Source organism: Ooceraea biroi, chromosome 9 (assembly GCF_003672135.1).
Source record: "Ooceraea biroi isolate clonal line C1 chromosome 9, Obir_v5.4, whole genome shotgun sequence".
Lineage (NCBI taxonomy): Eukaryota > Metazoa > Arthropoda > Insecta > Hymenoptera > Formicidae > Ooceraea > Ooceraea biroi.
The window spans coordinates 11,969,556-11,985,192 of record NC_039514.1 but is presented as its reverse complement, the minus strand read 5'-3'; the positions used below and the strand labels follow the sequence as shown (position 1 = coordinate 11,985,192).

Sequence of the window (15,637 nt, the reverse complement as noted above, 5' to 3'; positions counted from 1 at the left end):
ATTTCGGTCAGCGTCTCACTGGTAAAGTCAAAAACATCCACTCTTCAGGTGAAATAATTTTTTAAAAAATTTTCTAATCGTTGTTCCTGTTAGAACTCTTTGGAAAGGCATTGCACATGTCCGGAACTATACGAGAACTGTTTTAGAATAAGCAGAACTCTCGAAAATCAACCAGCGTCTCACTGGTAAAGTCGAAAACGTCCACTTTTTGGGCGAAATAATGTTTAAAAAATTTTCTATTCGTTGTTCCTATCAAAACTCTTTGGAAAGGCATTGTACATGTCACGAACTATACTATATATCTCCGTAGATACGTCTTTCTCGGACGATAAAAATGTTTTATTAAATAATTGTTAATGTTTGCGGTCAGAACTTTTTGGAATACGCTTAAATACGTTCAGAACTATACGAGAAATATTTTAATCTTCACAGAACTCTCGAAAATCGACCAGCGTCTCACATATATCTCCGTAGATACGTCTTTCTCAGACGATAAAAATTTTTTATTAAATAATTGTTAATGTTTGCATTCAAAACTCTTTGGAAAATGGTTAAATATGTTCAGAACTGCACGAGAAATATTTCATAAAGCACAGAACTCTCTGAAATTAATCAGTCGTCATTCCCTTAAACATTTTTTAGCTTTAATAATTATAAAAAGATGAAAAAAAGATTTTTTTCGCTAGAACTCTTTCTAGAACTCATGTAGAACTGTAGATCTTTTAAAATCTAGCCGAAATTATGGCGGAAACTGTCGCAGGACAAAGTGAGACGCTGCGTGAAGTTGACGTCTCACTTTGCGCTATGCGATTTTTTCTCTTTAATGGCCAGAACTATGTGTTTAACCTATCAGGAACTCTAGAACTATTAAAAAGGGAGCCAGAACTCTCAATAATTAATGATTTTCCGCGAAATGATACGCCAGCTTCACATACACTCAATCGTGTTTCTTAAATTAGTTGGATTCTTAAATTAATGCGACTTTGTCCGCTTGACTTCACTTTGCTTGCTCCTTCTTTCTAGCTTTGTTCGTTTTTTTCTCTTTTCTCGATCGCTCGAGCTTGATCGACGAGTCGCTCCCCGCCGCCGATCCTCCGATCACGAATCATAATTATCGTATAGTCGGATCGTTATGGAATTTATCAGTGAGAACACGCCCTATCGGAACGTTACGTAACGGTGCAGTATCGCCAGGCCCCCCAGTGTGTGTGTATGTGTGTGTGTCTCTTGAACGATCGCTTTAAGTAGTCCGTTCGTTGTGCGTCACCCGTGTACGCACGTGTATCGTACCGTTGTATGCCACCCACCGCCTTAATGTCACATTTCCCGCCGCGAGTAAGCTTAAAGCGGCGATTTCCCGTTTTTACGACATCGAATAAATATCGCGCGTAATTATCCCGTGTACTGCGCTTAATAGCACGGTTTAGCAGTACATGAATCTCGTGTATAAGTAGCGCAAAGTACGAGCGCGCATGTGATTTATAAAAGCACAACAAAATCCCGCTTTTCTCGATTTCTCCCTCGCGTTATAGTTACATTTATGATACCATTATGATACCATTATGATATTGAAATCCATCGAAAATGCTCGTAATACAAAATTCTTCTTTATCTCCTTGATCTAATCTAGTACGATCTAATCTAAACAGATTTTATTCTGTTTTACGCGGTCATTCGAGTAATTCGTAACATGGTTCTTTGCATATCTGTGGTATCAGATATGAAAATATATGATTTCACATGTATAATTAGTCGATAAGCTTGATAATCAATCCCCTTTATGAGCCTTGCACGTAAACACGATGCAGATGTATCCTTCTAAAAGCTGTATCCTTATAAAATAAAGATACAACTTTTTGATAGAAATGCGAGGACTCCACACATCGTCATCTAACAAAAATATCCTTTAAAAAAAGGAAGCAATCCTGCCTGGCGTGCACTCGATGAATATTCGTGACCGAAAAAGATTTCGGAGATTAATCGACATGCCGTTAGAGCACGAGTGTTCTTTTTGTTTCACCTACATTGAAGGTGAGTGAGTCGGTCTTGTCATCATTAAGACGCAAATTCTGTTCTGTACCGCAACGTCACCAAACGTGCGTAAGAGGTGGAAATTACAAGTGTCCTTCATTTAGGAGAGAGTAACGCCATGCAAAATGAACATCACAAATTAACTACCAATGTGCCATTAACCGTGGGATCCCAAGGTAATCTCTTGGGCATTCGTTCGTCTTTGGCGAGATGTCGAGGAACGAAGACGTTGGTCGAAGACGATATAAAGAGATATTTTCTAATTATTTCTTATCCTCCGAATCTCCATCTCTCCATCTCTCAGCTCTAACTGTTTATATCAAAAGCTGAATCGCTGATTAAAATAAAATACAGTCTGACATGCAACAGGAACAGAAATATCTAAAGATGTACATAGCTCGCCGAGTTTCTTTCAATTTAAATATATCTAAAAATATATTTAAAAACGTTCGACTGTTTTGTCAACTCTCCTGAATTATTGCAAAAAGATCATTTAGTTCCTCCGATAATTTAAAATTTCCATAAAAATATCTCCCAGATATATTGAACTGGAAACATTGAACATTAACGCTTGTTTCCTGTCATATAAAAGTCACACGTGGCTTCACATGTGTAATATCAAAACATATAATGAGCATCATTAACGTGATATTTTTATCTGTCAAATAGATCACAGTCGATATCGTTTTTATAACGTTTTTATGTATTAACATTACAGATACAATAATGCCTGGATGACAATCTTCCAAAGAATTCCTTTTCGCCGTGTGCGGCATAATCCAAGGTCGGATCAGAAAAGGAAAGGAGAGCTTAAAATTGATACAATTCTGCTCAATATTGCCGGTAATGAGATAATAACGCAAACAAAGTATTATTACAATATCGTACCGTTAGAAGCGACGAAATCTATACCGCGAGATCATTACAGTCGCTGTTGAAAAAGATATCGAGGTGGTGCGGCAATATTCGATTATTCCCGATAGACCAGCTGTTTTATCGCGCCTGAGGCATCGCGGCTATCGTCCCGTGATTATGTAACATTACGCGTTAGTATCATTACGACACGTAATTCCGATTTCTTGTTTATTGCCCGCAGAATGGAAAGTGCAGATTGCACGGCGGAAACGAGAGTAGAACGATTTTCTTTTCCGAGAGGAGTCTGCGATCCTGGTGACGACGTCTCTTACGTTTCTCCGGCATAGAAAGTCTCCCGTCTCGATCAATTCGTAGGGGTACTCGCAAAAATACACAAGCCGCATAAAACACACGGTTTTCACCTTTCCGCTTTGCGGGAAAAATACGGAATCGATCGCCCGAGACATCATCGATCCCCGCGTGCCTCCCCGCGGTTCCCCGTGCTTGAAAGATCGACAGAAGCCGCGCGAAAGCGCGACAGCGATCACACAGCCGACGAAGAGAGTGCCGTCGAGTGCTGTCGAGTGCTGACGAGTGCCATGGATGCATCGTGAGCGTCATGTCCGTCGATGTTTAACTAAACCTGTCGCGACGATTTACGTGACGGAGCGGTTGCTACCGGCAGCAGGCCGACGAAGTCTCGAAGGGGGAGGGAACTATTGCGGGGGTGGTCGGACCGTGAGGAGCCGTCAGGGGGTTGGAGCGACGCTTGGCAAGGATTCAAACAGTAATTGCAAAGCCCTGTCTCAGCGGAGCACGTCCGGAATATCTCGTCCTCGCTTCTCTCGAGCAGTGCGGGCCTCGTACTCCTTCTCCGGAGTGTCCAGTTTCGTTCCCCTTTTTTTATGGTTGGTCCGTAAGAGAGGAATGGGAAGAGCGGTCTTCCTCGGGTTGCGGCTGGAGTTGCTTTGCCGGAAAAGAGGCTGGTGAAACGTCCGATGGCAATTTCTATCGCGATGAGCTGTAGATTCGTGCACTTTGGATATTGCTAAGAGGAGCGCCATGAAAACTTCAAGGGTGCAATTACAGAATCGGAAAGTTCAAGATACCGCACAAAATTACCCGAAGAACTTAAGGACCCTGCGTATTCACGCAAGAATCTCGCATATACGAAGAAGAGGTTTCCTCAAGAAATTTAAAAAAAGAATTAAGCAACGCGATTAATAAAAAAATGGACAGAACGACAAATCGAAAACGTTTGAACGATGCGCAATATTTTCTAAGCGCTTCCAACGATAGTCTGGATGAAATGAAATTGCGAGTCTTCCGACATCGATTATCTGTCGGGCTTGTCCAGCAATCACTCGCGCAGCCGATGCAACGTTAATTTATTGCGCAAGCGATTCTGATTGGAATTGTATTCCTTAACGGCGCGCGAGGGATACCCGAGCCATCCGCAGCACGAAACGGCTTTCCGGCCAGGGCGAGTCTGAGGTATAATCCAAGGTATAATCTTCTTTTTCGCGAAGACGACCTAAACTATACCTGTTTAATTACTTCGGAACTTCGTGCGTTCCGAAGATCCCCAGCGGCTGTGTGGCGGCGGTATCTTCTTCTGGACGAAGTAGAAGTATGATCGAAATTTGTTTCGCGCGCGCCGACCGGAGATCGAGGGAGAATGAGAAGGAGAAAGAGAAGGAAGCCGAGATAGACCCAGGCGGGACGAGACGGGGGATGGAAAAGGAGCGTGAAAGGATCACTGGGCGTGTCCAGACAGATCGAGTCGAAAACCCGCTGCTTTATTAAAGCGGCGGGGTCAATGGTGGTACACTAGCCACGATAAAGACACGACATTCCCTTTGCTACACGCGCGTCTTAAGCCCATATCGCGCGATGAGGAACTACGTACCTCGTTAGTACCGGCGATTAGAAGGATCCGTGAAACGTTTTCGCAACTTCTGTGGCTATCGTTTCAGATTCGTCGGTTCATTAAAAACATCGATATAAATATTCGAATAACGTTCATGTAAAAGGACCCTCCAGCATTCGTGATTATCCGAAATTCTAGTATCTAGATATGAGAAGACTTTGTTTTAATAACAGAATGATATGAATAATAAGATGTATACATACACTGTTTCATACACATGAGCAATAAATTGAAGAATATATCCATATATTAAACGTAAAGCATAAAAATCTTCATATTCGAATCAGAACTTGAATAATAATATGTACAAGACACTTTTTTAGCGATTGAATTAATCGAAAATAAAAGCTGTTCGAATACACCAAGAAGTTTATATTAAATACACCAAGAGAAGTTTATATTACAAGCTGGGTACCTGAATTACGGAGTTTACGAGGTGGTGCTGATCACGGCGGCGTTGAACGAGGACACTAGGTGAATTCAGGCGGAGGATGACTATGTTTACTTTGTGAGGCAAAAATGACGAAAAAATGGATCCAAATCAATGTCAGACATTAAAGAGGCAAAGGCATTGTGCTTTATCAGCACCGTGTATAAGGCGCGCGTCGGCTTGCAGCGAGTCGCGCTCCTCACTCGCCGCTAATCAAATACCGCGATCTACATAATTTGTTTAGGAGCGCCCATAAACCATTGCCCGCGCGAATAGCTTATCTCGAGTGCTGATTCAGTAAAATTAGTATTACCGCAAATCGTTCGAGCGCGCGCGCTCACTCTTTCCGTTACTCGCGTGCGTCAAGCAGAAAAGAAATTCTGCATCCCGCCGTGAAATAACTCGGAAAATACTCGGAATTACCAAATCCTGCTGGCGGTTGAAGACTGTCCTCGAGATATTTTCTTGAACGTCAATTATCGCCGTCAATTACTTGCCGTGCGCGTTCGCGTACGATGTCGTAAACGGCCGGTTTAGCAATTTTTAGCAAGACTTCGCGATAAAAAAGTAAAGTATCGCTGCTGAAATCGGCTAATGCTAACCGTAAGATAGGCGCGCTATCATTATTTGATCGTTGTGCAACAAAATTTCGGCGTGCTCGCGGAAAAATCTGATAAGAAGTTCAGCAAAATCGTTTCGGAACAATTTGCCACGCGGGGCCTTGAATGTTATACGAAGCTGACGCGCGTTACCGCTCGAATTCCTGACCAAGCATAATTATTCGGGAGAGATAAGTGTATATTATGGAATATACACTTATATTTTTGCGCGTGCATGCGTATTATTATTATTATTATTATTATCATTAAGAACAAATCAGCTTAACACATTGACAGAGACGTTATTACTGTCGCACATGCGAGGGTGCAGCGAAATACATTACTTTCCTGCGATTTTTCTGTAAACGATGTTCATTTATTTTAGAAGTCACGTTGCGTAATCGCGTAACGCGACTTCTATATAATATATAATAATATAAATTATTATTCTTCTCATCTCTTATACAATTCTATTTCCTTTAATGTAAATATTTTCTACAATAGGACACAAATAAGACCTTCTCCAACGTGCTAAGAATCTTGTGTATCTTATACTATAGCCGAGAAGCGGCTTATTCTTGTGAAGTCCTCTGTCTAGTAAGGACGTAGGATCAAGTGGATAACAGTTTGGTAAGATAAGGAAATAGTTACTCTTCTAATACATTAATTCCTGTGCTATGCTTTCTGTATGAATAGACTTAATTAATTTTTAGGAATCATTGTCATAGATAAAAGATATAATTTTACATATTTATCGCATTTCTTACGTACAATTTATTTGCTATTTATTCAAATCAATTCTATGTGATGTTGAGCTTATTCAAAAATTTTGATACTGTAATGTCAGATTTGAACACAGTCTGACAAATACTGTTATGTTCTTCCAATATTTAAAATAATCATATCATAAATTTCAGACTTATTATATTACTACCCTCACTACCACTGGCTAAAATAAAAGAAAAAGATAAAATAATCTCGTCTTTTTATGCATTAAAGAGTTAATTTGAATAATAACATCTATACATATCAGTAACAATGAATACAATAAACATACTGCCGATCATCATCTTCATAATTACAATTCTAGGTAAAATGCTGACATCGTTATTTTATATATATCAAATATATGTATATAATATTTTATTAAATTGCTTTATTACCAATTAATTATCTTATGTTTATTAGAGATTAAGATTATCTTGTTTCTATTATTTGAATTGTTTCCATCAATGCTAACATATAAAAATAACTAGTGCTAAAAATTTAAACCTAGTAATTTACGAAATTTTGCTACTTATGTGTAAATGTAGTGTAAACTAATAATAAATACAAATTTAAACTTTGTGGTAATATAAGTAAATTACGCTGATAAAAAATTTTGATTCTAATGGATTAATTTCTCTAATGTAAGTTGTAGATGTAATTAAATATCGATTATGTGTGATTTTTGTTTTAGCAAGCCATATAATATACAATAAAAGTGACGAAAATACACAATATAACAATATTTATAATAAAGAAACGAATGATACAACGCAAAACGAAGTAAATGACAACGAAGTAAACGAACGAACCTGTCGGGAAAAAACTGTCTCCGAAACTGAAGATATTCTAGAAGGCGACTACATTATGACATTTGTATTACCAATAGCAGTTAGTGCTGCTATCTATGTAACATAGTAGGTCGATGATTTCTTGTAAATAATTATAAAAATTTACATTTATATATAATTATAACGTACTTTTTCACCACTATTCAAATACGACAATGCTGTTAAAGAAATATTTATACGACAAACAAAATATCTGCAGAAATAAATATTTATGAATTTTTATTATATTCTCAGTAAAAAGTTTTCATGTATTTTATTTTAAATGAAAACTAAAGTACAATGGAGTGCCTCAAAGTCAACTAATGTTTAGAATCATGCCAATTCTTCGTAATGCAATATTTAACACATTCTGTATAAAAACAAGAAATATCGCTATTAGCACAATGTGTGTGGAAAATATGTAGTACCAAATGATTTTATGTATTTAAACTAATCTGTTCAGAAAAGGTATTATTTAAAATAGCAGTACGGAATGTTGATTTCCCGTAGTATACGTAAGACATACATACGATGTGTAAAGAAAAATAACTTCCAGGCTACAATTAGCCGCCCAGTGTCAACTGCTTCGTCTTAAAGAATTGCATGATAAACGAATATATCAAAATAATACATTCCATTGTACTTGATAAGCGTGCAACATATATGGATTATATTATTTTAGATTTTCTTTTAATAGCATTTATTCGTGATGATATTATGTGATGATATTATTGATACATCTATATTACATATGTATGTGAAAATAATTTTATATTTGTAAGTTCTGTATATGTCTGCCATCGTCGTAGAGGTGCGCATGTTATGAATTGGTAGAGCAACCAGGAAAAATTCAGGAAAAATTTGAAATAGCCAACTATATTGCAAATAGACATGTTCCAGTTTAGGTTCCAGGTAGATTTCCATCACATAGAGAAATGATGCGTAAAATGAAACTATAGGTATATAATTTTAATAAAATATTTTATGAAATATGTTAAATTGTATATACTTCGCAAAGATCATCATAGAACTTGATGATATGTACAAATAAGGTGCATTAATTCGGGTGGTCGCAAATATATATATAATATTTATTAATAGTAATATATGTATATATTAATATTATATATATATATTATATATGTATATATATATTAATATATATATGTATATACATACATATATATATATATATATATTACATGTATAATATTATAATATATACATATATATACTATATTATATATATGTATATGTATAATATTAATAAATATATATATTCGCTACCACGCGAATTATTGCACTTTATTGTACGTCATACCTCATTTAATCATGCATTATATAGAGTATATAGAGAGGAATGATACGTAAAACGAGATTACAGATACATAATTTTAATAAAATATTATATTTCTTAAATATATTAAGTATAGGCATATTGCAATGTTATCATAAAACCTTAGTCAAAAAATACTTTTTTAACATACCCATTATCACATTATCACATCACATTCAAAAAGCAATATGTCTATAAACAATAAAGTGCGAAGAAATTTTACTTCAGTTTGAAATGTTTGACAAAAATTAATAATTATGTAACTATTTAGGAAAGTTGTAATATATCAAACAATAAATGTAAATTAATCAAGAAAACTAGCATAACTTAAGAAAACTAAATTAACATGTATACAAAGTGTTTTATGCTTTGTAGTGTTTTATGTTTTTCTTATATTGTTATGAAGAGAGAAATGTTCAATATCTCTTCGTCAATTACAGTTCGTCGATTACGTTATGAATATTTTATTAACCTTTAATGCTACTTCATACATTAATAAAATGATATTGATGTACTCCTAGCATTATTTACTAAGCAAAATTACTATGTATCCAGTAATAAGGTTAAAATTGTTTCTCATTCTTATTTATAAACAAATATATCTATAGCAATCTTATCATTTTTTCAGATGGGTAGACAATACATTTGGTTCACCAGTGTCGCTATAATTACAAATATTACATTATTATATACGCTGACGAAATCAATTCTTTGTTTTATAATGACAATAAATTACTTGCTATGTGTGTATGCAATATAATTAAAAGATAAAGCACTTTTGACAATCAAATAGTGTAAAATAATATAATAATAAAAAAGATAGTTTTTAAACAATATGTTATAATATTCCCTATTCACGGTCATATATGTAAAATAACTTAATTAATCTTTGCTCATCTTTTCAATTATAATTTAATATCGTAATGATATGCCAGACAGAAACGAGTAACAACTAATTTTTATTTCACGTTAATTAAAACGAGCGTAATTAATTTCTATACAACCGTAGTTGCAAATAAACACGTGCGTAGTTGCAAATAAATATTAATTTCATTTTGAGATAATTAAAACACAAATATGACAATGTATGCAAGCAAGATAGGGAAGTAAAATAGAGCCCACGAAATTTTAAGCTGATAAGAGAAATTAAATGAAAGACTGATTGCAGAAGATCCTAAGAAGACGTGTCATCGATAAGATTGATGAAGAAGAGATTGATTTCCATAAAGAAAAAAAAGACTCCTTTATTCCCTAATAAGAAAATCCAGTCCAAGTAATCCACACACGATTTGTCGTGCAAAGAAATGGTGGTCGAGGAAGAAGAGAGGGGGGAGGAGGGGGGGTTAAATGAACACTTGTTATTCCATGCTCCCGAGGTGCAGCGTGCGAATGCAACTTGAAGCAGCCGCATCGAGGGAAAGTATAACAGGATAAAGGCAAAAAGGTACAACAGCTGGTCCTTGGCCTGACCTAACACAACCCGATCCGAAATATTCTATGGGGCATGGTGTCTTTTCACGCACGAGACGAAAGCGCGCGGGATGACCACCACGCAGAGGAAAAGGTGCCCCCGAGGCGCAGCTGCCATTCGGTGGCCATATTGTGAAAGCTGTAACAGTTGTCCGAAAAACGCATCCACGTCGCATCGTACTGCTCTGCTCTACCCTGTCCTGTCCTGCCTTGCCCTGCTCTAATTGACCATTGTCGATCGTCTTCGCATTCACACCGAGTCGAGAAAAGTCGAGGAACTATTGGACGGAAGTTAGATCCCAGAAAAGTCGAAGTCGCCTCGGAAGGAAACGTAAGAGACATCGTTTCGATGACATTCCATCGATTCGATGACATTCATTGATGATGTCCAGTTGGTACCAGTATGATACCAATTGTAAATCGTTAATTAATTAGACATATCACGTGTATATGTAAAGCAGTTTTAATTATCGTTTTTCTACGCGGAAAAGAAAAAGATTTTTCGATTGATCGATGACGATGCAGTGATGCGTTTGAACGTTTCGAGGATTCGGGACACGTTATGCGAATTGCTGTAAGTGTGAAAAGAGTTTTACATTATACACATCGTCGACGTTTCCACGAAAAATACTGGTAAAGTAAGGTGGATCTACACCCTCTGTCCAAAAAGAAACCGAACTTGTGATAAAAAATAAAGTGCAGGCCAATTATAATTGTGCAAATCATTTATTTCAATCAATATACTCTCCCTCAGCTTCGATACAGCGTTTGGCACGGTCAATTAGCTCGTTAAATGAGTTTTTTATATCGGTTTTTGGAATACTGTTGAGGGTCTTGGCTACTGCCGCTTGAACGTTTTCAATGGTATCGTATCGCTTTCCTTTCATCGGCAAATGAAGTCGAGGGAAGAGAAAAAAGTCACAGGGTGCTAAATCAGGTGAATATGGTGAGTGATCCAACACACAAACTTGAGATTTGCTCAAAAACTGTCTCACAATGGCCGAACGGTGAGATGGTGCATTATCGTGCAAAAGTGACCAGCTGCCTGCATCACGATATTCATGCCGTACGCGACGAATTCTCGCTATCAGTCGCTTCAAAACTTCGAGATAAAACTCTCCATTGACTGTTTGGCCGGACGGAATGAATTCCTTGTGGATAACGCCCTTGGAATCGTAGAAACAAATCATCATTGTCTTCACTTTTGACTTCTCTAAGCGACTTTTTTCGGACGCCCCTCTTCTGGTGGTCTCCACTCAGCACTCTGGCGCTTTGTTTCGGGCTCATACTCAAAACACCACGTTTCATCACCAGTAACGATCGTTTCAAGGAAGTTTGAGTCCTTAAGAGCGGTTTTAATGAGGTCCTTGCAGTGCTCAATTCGATACATTTTTTAGTTGTCGGTCAACTTGTGGGGAACAAATCGCGAATTCAATTTACGAAGGCCTAAACTCTCGGTCAAAATATTGTGCACAGTTGATTTTGGAATCCCCAATTCATCTTCAATCAATCTCACGGAAGATTTCGGGTTTTCTTTGATGAAATCACGCACTTTTTGGATGTTAACTTCGCTCAGTCCAGTTTTTGGACGGCCCGACTTTTCGTCATCCTCAAGCATCTCCCGGCCACTTTGAAATCGCTTGAACCAGTCGTAAACTTGAGTACGGGATAAGCATTCATCACCGTATGCTTTTTGAAGCATTTGATGCGTTTCGGTAAAACTTTTACCAAGTTTAACACAAAAGTCAATTGCAGCTCTTTGTTTGAAACTCATTTTCCGACCGCTCGTCAAAACACACTGTCACTTTTGGCACTATAAATCGGCTTCGAATGACATAAATAATATAAACAATTGACACAACACTAATGAAGGTTACCACTTGCGACAACAAAAAAGGTACAACAGATGGCGCCACTAGTTTCTTCTACTTTCGAAAAGTTCGGTTTCTTTTTGGACAGAGGGTGTACAATGAATTCCGACGAAAACCGGAACTGCCTTTTCTCTTTTTCTCTCTTTTTCTCTCGTATCGAATTCACGTACGCTTCAAAGGAGGAACATAATCGTGCATAAAGCATAAAGCAAGCTTTCAGTGAACAGAATTGTGATCGTGATTATATAACTGTAGTCGCGATATACCATTTTCGAGTGCAAATTAATCGTATCTGACTTTGTGATCCAAACGTTATATTTTTTCCTGCAAGTGTAATTTTAATATTACAATTTCAGACAATTTAAAGAGAAAGTTACAACTCCAAGATGAGATCTAATAAAGCATCCGATAATTGTAACACTGCAAACGTAAACTGAATTCTAGACAATTCAGGAAAGCTATAATTCTGTTGTAAATTTTATATCAGAATTTGGAAAATCTATAATCTCCAAATTAAATTTTACACTCGATCTGGAAAAGTCATAATTTAAGATCAAATTTCGAGTAAATTTGCAAGATTCTCATACTAATTCATTAATTTTCTAATTAAAGCTCTAATTAAACGAAATAAGAAAAATTTAATCGCGGTGTTTAATATACACCATTAACGTGTTTAGCTTCAGTACTTTTCATTATCTTTGAAGCTCGCCCTTATCGCGTGCTAACAGGCTAACTGAATCCCGCCAAAGTTAATAATAATGTTAATAATAATGTTAATAATAATGTTGGTAAGAAATTCACCACTCACGTGTTTTGAATATCCTTCAACATTAACGCTTATATTTGCACGTTATGTTGTATACGGTAAATGCGATAAAAATTTTTCACTATGATTACGGTTACGATACATTTACGTCCTGCCGGTATGCATTATCGCCCACTGACAAGATTATCATTCTAATTAAGACTCTAATTAAACAAAATAAGAGAAATTTAATCTCAAGTCTCCACTTGACGTACTTCATTAACATGTTTTAACTTTACTACATTTTATTATGCTATACGCTTAAAGCTTGTTCTTATCGCGCGCAAACAGACTAACTGTGAATCCCGATAAAGTTAATACTAATAGTGCTAATAAGAAGTTTGCAATTGGCGTGTTCCGGGCATCCTTCGACATCAACGCTTATGTCTGCGCATTATATTACGTATGGTGAACGCGATAGAGGAGATTCCAGCGGCTTTTCACTGACCTACGATTACAGTTACGACGCATTTACAGTCTATCGGGGTACATTATCAGCCATTTGCTCAACTGAGATAACGCCGAAAGCTTCACGCGACGATATCAGAATCAATTGGACGTCGAAATCGAGACTATCTGACAGACATCATCGACTACGATTGACTAGTCTCTACAATTGACGCGTCATCCAATTAAGGCACCAAGGAGTGTCGATCGATTTCGTACAGAGCACGTAAAATGCGACTAAACTGGATGAGATTACGGTCGCAACTGCGTATCCACGAGGAAAGCTAAATGCGATAACAATTATTTCATCGAAGGAGGCTATGGAATTATCAATCGATCGAAGATTTATCAAAGTGGCGCATCAGCAATTAAAGTGAGTACAATTTATCGCCGCTTAGACGAAATTTTAATTTATCATGGACAAATAATTTAATTTATCATGGACACTATATCTTTCATTGGTTATAGTTACTTATAAATCCATAGGCCACTTATCCTAGCTATAGTTTCTCGGATATAATTTTTCAAGAAAAAATTCTGATTCGCGGAATAGCTCATCAATTCCAACAACTCAATTTTTTACTTTTTATAACTAGTTTTAGATTGGAAATGTTCACACGGAAAGTCATTTTCGATTCCACGAATTGGAATGCACAAACCTATGTGTGGCAAATGAGAGGGTTTCAAAAAAGTTTGTCACATCAACTGATTTCTGTAATTTAAATGTGATTTCTGTTATTTCAGCTTAACGGTGCTCGCAATGGTCAGAACTCAGAAGTTGCATGCAATATTGCACGACACGTGCGCTTCGCCCGTCTAATTAGTTATTCAATTGCGAGAAAACAATAGCGCGCGGCATTAGCCAGTTCACAGAATCAAGGCCAACGTCCGGTTTGTTCCGAGACAATTCGATCGCTTGATACTATATGGGAATATCGCTGAAACTCGACCGGAATCGTAAAGATCTTGAGCATTTCGTTCAAATAACGTCGAACGAATCACAGGTGTTAAAAGCACCCGTGCATTTCTCACAGTAGAGAGCAATTACTAATTAGGACGGGAAAACTCAAATATTAGTTCGACGAGACAGCCATGAACGCGACACAATCGACTCAGGTGTTAGCCGGTCCTGTTATCTCTTACTCCCTGAATTTTATCTATTCATTTCGCCAGGCTATGTTACGTAATGCAGCCGCAATCGCACCTGAGCATATCTAGCAAACTTTCCACAATCTCTCTTATTAGTGAGAGCAATTTAAGGTAATCGCGAGAAATGGTCTCACTCGCGATCGAAATCAGATTTTGCACGACAGAGTTTTTTGCACGTGTGACGAGTTTGTAAAATTGAATTTATAATAATTCTTCAAATTCTGAGAGATATAATAAGAATTACATGAATTTGTATTTATCCACGACAGGTTTCTCTTTAATGACAAATTTCTCTTCGTAATGACGATTTCAAGTTAAATTATTGCAGCGAGATGTGACTGAACGTTCTCTGGACAATATCAGTAAGCGATATCGACTCGAGTGTCGCGGCTTAATTCACCGTCGAAAGTAGGTCAGAATTTTATCAGTCACGGAGGGGAAGCGGGATTTCGTAAGTCCGCGAGGTTTTCGCGACTTTATGATCGTCGGGACTCATTTGCACGACGATCGACTGGAAAATGCTAATGAATTCAGCGAATGAAGTTAACACCTATTATGCGTCAGGGATACCGACCGCTTGATTAATGTCCGTTTCTTTCGACATCGAATGTAATGCGACAAGTGGCATCGAGGCAACTGCCGGATGTCAAATAACCCGGTTGCATTGACGGAGCCGTGACCACATGGCGTATTGCAATAAAGTGTTGACCGTAATTAATTGCTCGATATTGTAGACACGGGCGAAACTGTCCGTATGTGTTAGCGATGCATCATAATAAATAACGTTCGTCGATCAAAGGTGGCGACGCAAAGTCGTGATCAATTTCCTCTCGAACATTCGCCGATCGCATTTTGAATATTCATTTATTTCTAAGCCCGAAATGCAGAGAAATGCCCAGTTAAAAGTTAAAGTTAATCAATCTTTTAAAGCGCGGTCGCGTACGGATCGCCGCAAGTATGCGCTGCCATCGCGCGTTTAACACAATTAATGGTATAATTAATATTGCATATTTTTTTCGACTGATAACACTCGAGATGTTCGACGAGTCGCTATCGACAATCGTATTTGAAATAATTGTTCTAGAGCGGTGATGGAGGGGGACCAAAACTTATGCATGC

General features: G+C 37.3%; 2 protein-coding genes across 3 annotated transcripts in view; one reads left to right on the top strand and one right to left on the bottom strand.

The window, feature by feature from the left end:
* Positions 1-15,637, bottom strand: part of LOC105279513 (tRNA dimethylallyltransferase) — a 134,687-nt gene that overhangs the window by 58,231 nt on the left and 60,819 nt on the right. The window lies entirely within an intron of this gene.
* Positions 6,767-9,587, top strand: LOC105279512. The gene is made up of 4 exons (XM_011339344.3): positions 6,767-6,935; positions 7,305-7,527; positions 8,223-8,399; positions 9,405-9,587. Exons 1-3 carry the CDS (start codon positions 6,884-6,886, stop codon positions 8,272-8,274), a joined length of 327 nt encoding a protein of 108 aa, XP_011337646.1. The 5' UTR covers positions 6,767-6,883; the 3' UTR covers positions 8,275-8,399; positions 9,405-9,587.

Bases quoted from the DNA above. Each gene is read 5' to 3' on its own strand.
- LOC105279512 (XM_011339344.3), top strand. From the start codon at position 6,884: ATGAATACAATAAACATACTGCCGATCATCATCTTCATAATTACAATT. The intron at 6,936-7,304 runs GTAAAATGCTGA...TTTTTGTTTTAG, and splicing joins CTTCATAATTACAATTCTAG to CAAGCCATATAATATACAAT. The intron at 7,528-8,222 runs GTAGGTCGATGA...TATATTTGTAAG, and splicing joins GCTGCTATCTATGTAACATA to TTCTGTATATGTCTGCCATC.